This window comes from Ursus maritimus, unplaced genomic scaffold (assembly GCF_017311325.1).
Source record: "Ursus maritimus isolate PB19 unplaced genomic scaffold, ASM1731132v1 scaffold_29, whole genome shotgun sequence".
Lineage (NCBI taxonomy): Eukaryota > Metazoa > Chordata > Mammalia > Carnivora > Ursidae > Ursus > Ursus maritimus.
In genome coordinates this window covers 2,704,274-2,714,892 of record NW_024425452.1, presented here as the reverse complement: position 1 = coordinate 2,714,892, position 10,619 = coordinate 2,704,274, and the positions used below count along the sequence as shown (strand labels likewise).

General features: G+C 47.6%; 1 protein-coding gene across 3 annotated transcripts in view; it reads right to left on the bottom strand.

Annotated features, from left to right (window-relative positions):
• Positions 1 to 10,619, bottom strand: part of CUL9 (cullin 9) — a 37,064-nt gene that overhangs the window by 5,452 nt on the left and 20,993 nt on the right. For all 3 annotated transcript variants that reach the window (XM_040643499.1, XM_008691887.2, XM_008691888.2), the window contains 5 exons: positions 5,808 to 5,953; positions 5,532 to 5,661; positions 5,185 to 5,384; positions 4,449 to 4,699; positions 3,075 to 3,420 (listed from right to left, as the gene is read on the bottom strand). In XM_040643499.1, the coding sequence (XP_040499433.1) occupies positions 3,075 to 3,420; positions 4,449 to 4,699; positions 5,185 to 5,384; positions 5,532 to 5,661; positions 5,808 to 5,953 (1,073 nt within the window). The remainder of the gene's footprint in view (positions 1 to 3,074; positions 3,421 to 4,448; positions 4,700 to 5,184; positions 5,385 to 5,531; positions 5,662 to 5,807; positions 5,954 to 10,619) is intronic.

Genomic DNA, 10,619 nt, shown 5'->3' with positions numbered 1-10,619 from the left:
TGCTAGCCAGGCCTCTCGACTTAATTCCAAATCCCCCTGTCCCAGACAGGTGTCCAACACGAAGCTCAAACTTCCCATGGCCAGAACAGACTGAATTTCTCTTCGAAAACCTGCCCTCCACACCGAGCCCCAGCCCCAACATGTTGCTCAACTCAGCGGATGACACATCTCATCCACCCGGATACTCAGGTCAGAAAGCATGGTCAGAGGAAGCACCCAAGAAGCACCCTTGATTCCCTTGTCCTAAGTCCCCACGTTGGCTCCGCCGAGCCCTGTCAGCTCTCCCTCCTGATGTACAGCAATCCGTCTGCTTCCTTCCTCACGGCTGACCCTGGGCCAAACTCCTACCACCTCCTGGCTCTTGGTACAAGTCTCCCAATGCGTGCCCTGCTTCCACACTTGATCCGCCCAAGTCCTTCTTCCACAAGCAGTCACCTTTTCAAAAATATAAATCACATCATTCCTATCACTCCCCTGCTTGACCCCACCGTGGCTTTCCGTGAAATCAAGCCCACCGTCTGCCAATCCCAACCCAAGTGGGCCCCCGTCTCCCTCCCAAATCTCTCCCTCTGCTATCCCACCACGTCACTGTGCTTTAGCCACCAGGCTCAGCTTTTTCGTACTCACTGTCCCCTCTGTCACTCTCTTCCCCTAGATCGTCACCTCCTCGGGATGGCCTTCCCTGACCTCCCCAATCTGAAGTCCCTGACAGGCCCCTCCCCCACTCCTCACCTGGGTCACTTCCTATGACATGACCCTGTTGTATTTCCTTCCTGCACTTGTCATTAGAGTGTGAGGGAGGGCCCTGGAGCCAGACTGCCCAAGTCCGAATCCTGACCTTGGGCAGGTGACTTCTCCTCCGGGCGCTTCCATCTGTCTCCAGCAAAATGGTAACAGTAAAAATACCTACCTCACGCAACTACCGAGGAAATTAAGCAAGATAACGCATGTCACAGTGGAACGGCCCAGAACGCATCCCCTATAAGTATTAGCTGCTCGTATTATTAGCTCTTAGGTCATTTCTAGCTGGGATTTCCCCACCCCCTCATAAAGCAGCACCCGGTGCTGTGAACACAGTGAGTTCATGACAAACATTAGTTGAATGATGAAGTGAAGTAGAAAGGAAATAATTCAGAACCTGGGAAAATGGGAGTGCAGGCAATGGTGTGGGAAGAGTAACTTGAAGCCGAGCAAAAGGGAGTGAGAGAAAGTACCCGTCTACACGAAGCCAATACTCAAGTCCCGGATCACCCACCCCTGGGGAGACGCTGTTGGCAGAGGCAGCTAGATTCACGGCAACAAGCCTGCTCGTCCTGCTAAGCTGAGGTATGTGGGCTTGGGACCAGTTCTCAGAGCTGTGAGGCAGGGAATATGTGACACTCAGCACCCTGGGTCCCTGCACCTCAGGCCCTCTCCCCTGCCAGTGAGGACCACTCACTCCCCTGTCTAGAGCCTTCTCTGCTCCACTTCACAGTGGCAACACCTGGCTTCCCGTAATTCCCTCCACTTCTGTGTTATTCTCTGTTTTACACCATCTCCCTTCATGTTTGTATTCAATGAGAATATATGGTAAGTGATGATGTTCTGAGATAAAGAGACTTGGTGATAAGGAAACCATAAACTACTGTCATCACCAATTTAATAACGCTTCTCACTTATGAAGTACCGTGGTGTAGGGTTTACGTGTGTGCGTTATCTACCTACCTACCCTGAGCACTGGAATCACCTGAGTTTTTAAAACTCCGGATGCCTAGGGCACTTGGGTGGCTTAATCAGTTAGGCATCTGACTCTTGGTTTTGGCTCAGGTCACAATCTCAGGGTCATGGGATCGGCCCCACACGGAGCTCTGTGCTCAGTGTGGAATCTGCTTGAGATTCTCTCTCCCCTCCTCCCTCTGCCCCTCCCCCTGCTTGTGCTATAAATAAATAAATAGTAAAATCTTCAAAAAATAATGGGGCACCTGGGTGGCTCAGTCGGTTAAGTGTCCAATTTTTTTTTTTTTTTAAGATTTTATTTATTTGACAGAGAGAGGCAGCGAGAGAGGAAACACAAGCAGGGGGAGTGGAAGAGGGAGAAACAGGCTTCCCACTGAGCAGGGAGCCCGATGCGGGGCTCGACCCCAGAACGCTGGGATCATGACCTGAGCCGAAGGCAGACTAAGCATCCAATTCTTGATTTCGGCTCAGGTCATAATCTCCGGGTCATGGGATCGAACCCCGGTCCGGGCTCTGTGCATGGAGTCTGCTTGTCCCTCTTCCCCTACTCTTTCTCTCTCTCAAGTAAATAAATAAATAAAATCTTATAAAAAATAAAGTAAAAAATTTTTAAATATAAAAAAAATAAAATAAAACTTCAGATGCCTGGGTTTCACCTCAAGATTCTGATTAAATGGTCTGGGTTACAGTTTGAGCATATGAGGATTTTTTTTTTTAAAGGCAGGAAAAAAGGACAGAGCGAGAAAACCCAAGCAGGCTCCATGCTGGGCATGGAGCCCAATGCAGGGCTCGATCTCACAACCCTGAGATCATGACCTGAGGCCAAAATCAAGAGTCAGGTGCTCAACCGACTGAGCTGCCCGGGTGACACGAGCATGAGGATTTTTTTTTTTTTTAAGATTTTATTTATTTATTTGACAGAGATAGAGACAGCCAGCGAGAGAGGGAACACAAGCAGGGGGAGTGGGAGAGGAAGAAGCAGGCTCATAGCAGAGGAGCCTGACGTGGGGCTCGATCCCATAACGCCGGGATCACGCCCTGAGCCGAAGGCAGACGCTTAACCGCTGTGCCACCCAGGCGCCCCGAGCATGAGGATTTTTAAAAGCTCCCAGTGATTATAATATGTAGCAAAGTTTTAGCCACTGATACATTAGTGCTGGATCCTGACAACCACTCTTCAGAATGCTGAGGCTGGTGGCACCCTTTCAGATGACAAAACCAGTTTGAGAGGGACTAAGCGGCCTGTCCAACATTGCCCCAGCTAGGAAATGGCAGTGCTGGGGTCGAACCCCAGACTTGCCAAGGAATTGTGTTGCAGGTGGAAAGCCGGGGCAGGTGAGAAACAGGCGGGGCCTCACCTTACAGCAGTAGTGCCTGCAGCAGAGGGAGGGCAAGTCGTCGTCGGGCTCCAGCGGGCTGACGCACACAGGGCAGTGGTCGGGGCGTGCGGGGGCAGCCTGGGCCTGGGGTAGGCACAGCCCAGCTGCCAGCAGCAGGGGTTCGGGGTTATCACTGTAGCTCTGCAGCAGCTGTTCAGCACCCCAGTGAGAATGAGCCAAAAGGTGCTGAGCTACATCGGGCTCTAGGTTCAGCGTCTCCTGCACCTGCCGTACCGTCTGCTCCATCAACCCTTCGACCTCCTGGGGGCTCATGGTGCGGCCTGCAGGCAGCTGGAGAGAGGCCAGGGCGGCTACAGCTTCTGGGCTTGAGGGGAGAGAAGAGGCAGCAATCCATCTCCCTGCCCTGCTTATCTACTAAGTGAACCCCTCCCCTGGCCCTCAGCTCCCACTTGTGCGCCCCTGCTTGTGTGCGCTTAACCAGCCCCAGGATGACCACCTGAACCCATAGTCAGAGCGTGGCTCTCCACAGAAGCATCTGTACGCGAGGGCTGGGGCGGGCTGTCACAGTGATTTTGGGCACTCCGGGAATCTGGTGGGCAGGGATCTGGATGCTAAGGGCGGACGGGATCCCCACAGTGGATGGATGGGATAATCCCATTGTAAACCCCACCCCAAACACCAGCGATCCGTCTGGTGAGAAACCAAAGTCTACGGCCTTACTACTCAAATATGGGCCAAGGACCAGCAGCCTGAGTATCACAGGGAGCTCCACTGAATCAGGATCTGCGTTTTAATGAGATCCCCATGTGATGTGTATGCAAGCGACTCCTCTAGAGAACTCTCTTTACACGCAGTGCAGGGGCAGGCCTAAAAGTAGTGCCGGAACAACACTCGGTGAACTGGATGTGACGGGACAAGCTTTAGGGGTGCCAGCTAATTAGGGGGATCCTACGGCAAATTCCTCTGTAGAACAGGCTTCTTGAAAAGTAGAGTTTGTACATTTCACAGAGCAGAATGCGTCATCAGCACTCTATGCGCATCGGTGTGATACTTCTTTTTTGCTTAGAATGAGAGACATCTATACAGAAGCTATGTGTCTGGGTCCCTTGCCTAAGGGTTGGCTCTAGGGGGATGGGGACAACAAGGTCCCCCAGTGAGGAAGGCAGAGAAGGGGGTGACAGGGGTAATGAGGACTAGCAAAGTGGGAGAAATAACAGAGGCAGGGAAAATGGGGTAAAACAGAGAGAGAAATGAAGCATCTTCCCACAAAAGAGCCTGACTTTGGCACTAAACCTCCTCCATGTCACCGCAGCGCCAACTGTCCTGGGGAGCCCATCCCTCCCTACTGGCTTGGAGCCCTTGCAGCAGGGGAATGGGACTGAGGATGGCTACCTAGGCTTGGAGGTCTTGGTGGTCTGGTTGCCACAGAAGGGGACCTCTGCCTGACCCCGGCAAGGCCCTGTGGGCTCTGGGGTGGCATACACCAGGATCTGGGGCCGGTCGTCGCGCCGTTCCACGTAGCCCTGGCCCAGGAGGTGCAGGATGCAAGAGAGGACATCAGTACTGGTACAGGCCACGCCTCCTGCAACAGTGCGGCCCAGGCTTCCAGGGGGGTTTGGACCCTTCTGCCAGGCCTCCAGCACCTGGATGGGAAAAGAGGAAACAGCGAAGCCACTTTTACCTAGAGGAGCTAGCCTGCCTAGGTTCAATCCTCAGCTCTTCCACTTACTAGCTGTATGACTATGGATGCGTTACTAACTCCCATGCCTCTTTTCTTCTCTGTCAAATGGGAATAATAGTAAATAATAAAATAATGATGATGATGATGATGATGATGATGATACCACCACCACCATCACCTGTCCCATAAGACTGCTGTGAGGATTAAATGACTTACTCATGCAAACTCTTGGAATAGGGCCTGGCACGTGGTGAACACTCACATCTTGTCTCTATCTTCTTGTCTAACTAAGTGCTCGGTCAGGAAGAGAAAACCCAGATGCAAACATCACCCTACGAGGTCTCGTACTGAGAGAGGTTACCTTCCCTTGTGCTGATCCCTGGCGCTAAGCCCCAACCCTGAGCCTGACTGTCTCCCTCCCCTAACTTCACGGTCCCCTCTGCCTACCAGACAAACCAGCTGATCAATATGGAGGCCCTTTTCCCCATGGGCTTTGAGAATACGGACAAGAAGACAGCTCAAGAGGTTCCTCTTTTTTTCCAGAGTTCGGCCCTCATCCTTCTCTACATTCAGGTACGTCTGCGGAGGTATCAGCCACAGGGCCTCCCCACAGCGCTGGGACCCAGGCGTCCGAAGCCGCAGCACACCTGGAACTCACTCCCAGTCAGCACCCGAGGAGGGGAGGGAGAGGTGAGTGGCGGCAAAGGGAACCCCATTCATTCCCTGCCACACGCCCACCATGAGAGCCCCACCCCCTAGCAGCAGAGGCACAGCCCAGCCCCCCGATAACCTACCCCTGTATGGAAAGCCCTGACCCTCATGCAGGGTCAAAGGGCCATTGTCTGAGGTGAGGGGCAGAAGTGCCTGGAGCAGCAGCTCCGGGGTGAGGTCAGAATTCTTCAGCAGGGTCTCTACAGACACCTCCTGGTGAGGAGAAACAGGGCCAGTCAGGAGTAGGTAGTCAGGGGAAAGGAAAATAAGAGGGGGGAAGGATGGAAGAAGGGACAGAGTTTAGGAGGAGAACGGTGACAGGGAGAAGAGAAGACAGCGAGGCTAAGGAGCTGGGGCACCTCTGTCTGATTGAAATGCAACAGCAGCCACATCTGCACAGTGGACACATGGAGGGTCTGGTCCCCAAACTGCAGCTCAGCCCGGCCCAGCCACGTCCACTGCAGCCGCCGATGGGGTCCCATGTCCAGGGCTGGATGATTCTGACCTGGGAAAGCACGGAAGAGAAGGGGAGAGACAAAGAGCAGGGGGAGCGAGGGGGTTAGAGGCTGAGGCCAGCCAGGGTGTACTATCAGTCAGGCTTTGCTCCTGCTGATCTCTGTGGGGAGAAGGGCCCCCACAGAAGTGACTTGTTAAGCTTTCAGAGCTCAGCCTCCTCTGTGTCTGCCTCCCTGGTCCGCCACATGTATCTGGGAGCCCACCCTGTGCCTCGCCCCACACCAGGCAGGCTCCACGAAAGAAACACCAGAGAGAAGAGACCTGTGTGTTGCCCTCAAAGAGCTGACGGTTTTTAAAGACCCACTAGGCTGCATCTCTTCCTCCTCCTGTGTCACAGCTCAGGCGACATGAGCCTGGATGGTCACTCATACTAGAAAGCAAGGCTGCTGTCAAAGGCAGAGACTATCACAAGGAGCCAATGTGAGAGGTGCTCTCTGGCTAGAGATGGGACAGTCTGAACATCAAGAAAGTAACACCTGCGCTGGATTGAAACACATGAAATATCTTAAAATTCAGAAGATCATAATGATATATTTTTTTTAAAAGACCACATTGGTTATCTTTGGAGGGTGCTAGAGGAACCAACACATTATTATGAAAACTGGTTAAACATAAGGGGGAGGAGGAGAGAATCGAGCCTTTCTTGTATAAACCGTACTTCCGGGTAACCAAAAAGTTGCCGAGCGGAAGTTTCTCCTTATAGAGAAAACATTCCGGCTGATATAGGGAATGACAAAATTAGAATGGTGCAAGTTTGTACGGCCTAATGAAACGACAGAGCTAAGCAATGGTAACGAGTGACCGCCTCATTAAAAGCTGACAGGAAACTACATATAATTTACAGAGCACACTTGCAACACTGCAGTCCACTGACCCATCTTAAGACGTCCCAGAGGCAGACAGAAGTACACACTACCACCTATGAAGCTCTTGCCCCAGAAATCACGCCCAAATCGAAATCAACTTCTACATCTAAGGATCTGTTTTCTGGAAATGAAAGAGACAGAAGGACAGGCCAGAGGACACCATGTGGATACAGTCAGCAAAATCCGGCCTGTGGACAACTCTGTGTGGCAAAAGATCTGTTTTCCTCCACAGACAGTTGTAAGGGGGCAAAAACGGAAAGCTGAAGCTACACATCAATGGAGACGGAAGATAGAGCTCAATCAAATGCAAGGTGTGGGCTTTGTGTGGATCCCCAATGAACAAAAAAATTAATTTTGAAAACTTGAAAAAACGGGAAATATGGACACTTTACTGTTTGATATTAGGAATTGTTATTAATTTCTCCAAGTTTGATCACTGTAGTGTCCTTGCCTTTAAAAAGAGAATCCTTAATCTTTTAAATCTGAGAACTGGGGAAAGTGGGTGGGGGTACAGAAGAAATGAGATCGGCCATGAATTGACCCATGTTGGTACACTGGAGTTTATTCTGACTACTTTTTTTTTTTTTAAGATGTATTTATTTATTTGAGAGAGAGAGCGTACACAGAAGGAAAGGGAGAAGCACGGGGCGCCTGGGTGGTGCAGTCGTTAAGCGTCTGCCTTCGGCTCAGGGCGTGATCCTGGCGTTCCGGGATCAAGCCCCACATCAGGCTCCTCTGCTAGGAGCCTGCTTCTTCCTCTCCCACTCCCCCTGCTTGTGTTCCCTCTCTCGCTGGCTGTCTCTGTCAAATAAATAAATAAATACATCTTTTTTTAAAAATTTTTTAAAAATTAAAAAAAAAAGAAAGGGAGAAGCAAATTCCCATTGAGCAGGAAGCCCGATGTGGGGCTTGATCCCAGGACCCTGGGATCATGACCTGAGCCAAACGCAGACTCTCAAGTGACTGAGCCATCCAGGTGCCCCACATTCTGTCTACCTTTGTGTACATTTGAAACTTATCACAATAAAAAAGTATTTAAATGAGAGTGAAGGTAAGCCATTCTCAAACACTGATAAAGTTTTCCACCAATACTCCCTCAATGAAGAGACTTCTAAAGGATGTTCTTAAGGAAGGAGACTGAACTCAGAAAGAAGGGTCAAGATGCAAAAGGATTAGTGATGGAAGCAACTAGTATGATAGCAAATCTAAACATCAACTGAAAAAGACAATAATAATGACTCTTTGAGAGGTAGGAAAAAAAGATAATCCTAAAATATCGAACAACAGTAACAATTAAGATGGGATTGAGAGTTGCAGTTAAGATTTTCTATGGTCCTGGGGCACCTGGGTGGCTCAATCGGTTAAGGGTTTGCCTTTGGCTCAGGTCATGATCCCAGGGTCCTGGGACTGAGTCCCACATCTGGCTCTCCGTCAGTGGGGGGTGTGCTTCTTCCTCTCTCCCTTTGTGATCTCCCACTCTCCCTCCTCAGATAAATAAAATCTTAAAAAAAAAAGATTTTCTATGGCCCTTTTATTGCTCAGGAAGGTGGGTGACTGATATTAATACGTCAAACATACAGATTATAAACATAAGGGTAATCAACCACAGAACTAGAATGTGTGACTTTCAAAACTGGTAGAGACAAAAAAAGGAATTAAAAAAGATCAATCCAAAAGAAGAGGAAAAAAATGCACAAAAACCCAAGGTAGAAGCATATCTATAAAGGTGTTCAATTTATTATTCTTCTTTTACCTGTACATGCATTTTATATATATTTTTGTATATGTGAAATAACTAAAACTTAAAATTATAAGGGTACACTAAAATGTAAAAGCTTAGCAATAAAAGCCAAATATATCATTACTCATAATAATTATAAACAGGCTAAAATTGACAACTCAAAAGGAGAGATTGTTAAATTGAATAAAAAACAAATTCTAGGTATTTATAAGACACCTGCCTAAAATAAGAGTATGGCAAAGTTAAAAGTAAATGATACTGGGGGATATATTCTGGGGATCACATATTCTGATGAGAGCAGAATATAGGCATGGTTTGGAAGTATCTCCCCAACAGATTGCTTATTAATAGTGGCAAGGGGAAAATATTAACTATACAGTGGAAAATCAAACCACCTCTTGTTCAGGTTGTCAAAATTCACATGACAAAAGAGGAGCAGATGGAAATTGTGTGCTTCCAAACGAAACACACAGAGGACATAATGTCACTTACTTAGGATTCTAGCCTGGAATGCATCACCTGAATCTAATTATGAGGAGATATACAAAATTAAAATGAAAAACGTGTAGAAAATTTTAAATGGCTATACTGTCCAAGGGTGTCAATGTTGTAAAAGACAAAAAAAGCCTAAGGAATTGTTCCACACTAAGACTTGACAATTAAACATAATAGATGATCCTGGCCTGGATGCTGTCCTGGACTAAAAAATAACAGACATTATGGAGTCACTTGACCAAAGCAGAATGTGGACAATAGACTAAAGTATGACACCAATGTTAAATTTTTGAAATTGATAAATGAATTACTATTCAGCACCATGACTCTTAGGAAATATATATTCAAGTATTTAGAGGCAAAGGGCCAGCATATATGCAATTTACTCTTAGTGGTTTAGGGGAGAAAAAATGTGTTTGTGTGTGTGCGCGCGCACAAATACACATTTTATAAATGTATATATACACAAAGAGCAAACGGGGCAAAATGTTCACGAAAGGTAAACTTGGCTAAAGAGTATGTGAGTGTTCTTGGGCCACCTGGGTGGCTCAGTCACTTAAGTGTCTGCCTTTGGCTCAGGTCATGATCTCGGGCTTCCTGCTCAGGTCATGATCTCGGGAGTCTGCTTCTGCCTCTCCCTCTGCCTCCCTCTGCCCCCCATCCAGCTCATGCTCTCTCTCTCTCTCTCTAAGTCTTTTTTAAAAACAAGAGCATGTGAGTGTTCTTTGTATTATTCTTACCATTTTCCTGTAAATTTGAAATTATTTCCAAATAAAAAAAATTATGTAAATGGACAACTGAATTGTCCACCTAAAATGGTTAAAATGGAGGGGCACCTGGCTGGCTCAGTCAGTGGAGCATATGACTCTTGAACTCAGGGTTGTAAGCTCGAACCCCACACTGGGTATAGAGATTACTTAAAAATAAAATCTTTAAAAAATGGTTAAAATGGCTAATTTTATATTTATCTTTCACCAAAATAAAAGAAATCCAAAAGAATTATCATTCTCCCCTGACAAGGTAAAAGGATAGAAAGATATTCTGGAAAAACCCTAACCAAAGAAAGCTGGTGTATTATTAACACCGGATAAAAATAGACTTTGAGAGAAAAAGCTTTACTAGAAAGAAAGAAGGTCATTTCATAATAATAAAGTTTAATTAACTATGAAGACTTTAAACCTGCATAGTTCATTATGGTAGCCACATGTGACTATTTAAACTGGTTGAAGTAAATAAAATTAAACACTCAATTCCTCAGAACTAGTCACATTTCAGTAGCCACAAATGGAAATCATACTGAAGAGTGCCGAAAATAACTTTTCCATCACTGCAGAAAGTTCTACTGAACGGCACTGTTAAATGATTTTAAATGTTTATCTAAACTTTATTTTTTTTAAAGATTTATTTACTTGAGAGAGGGAGAGTGGGGTGCAGGGGGAAGGAACAGAGGGAGAGGGACAGACTCCCCCCTGAGTGCAAAGCCCAACACAGGGATCGATCCCATGACCCCGAGATCATGACTTGAGCCAAAACCAAGAGTTGGATGCCTGACT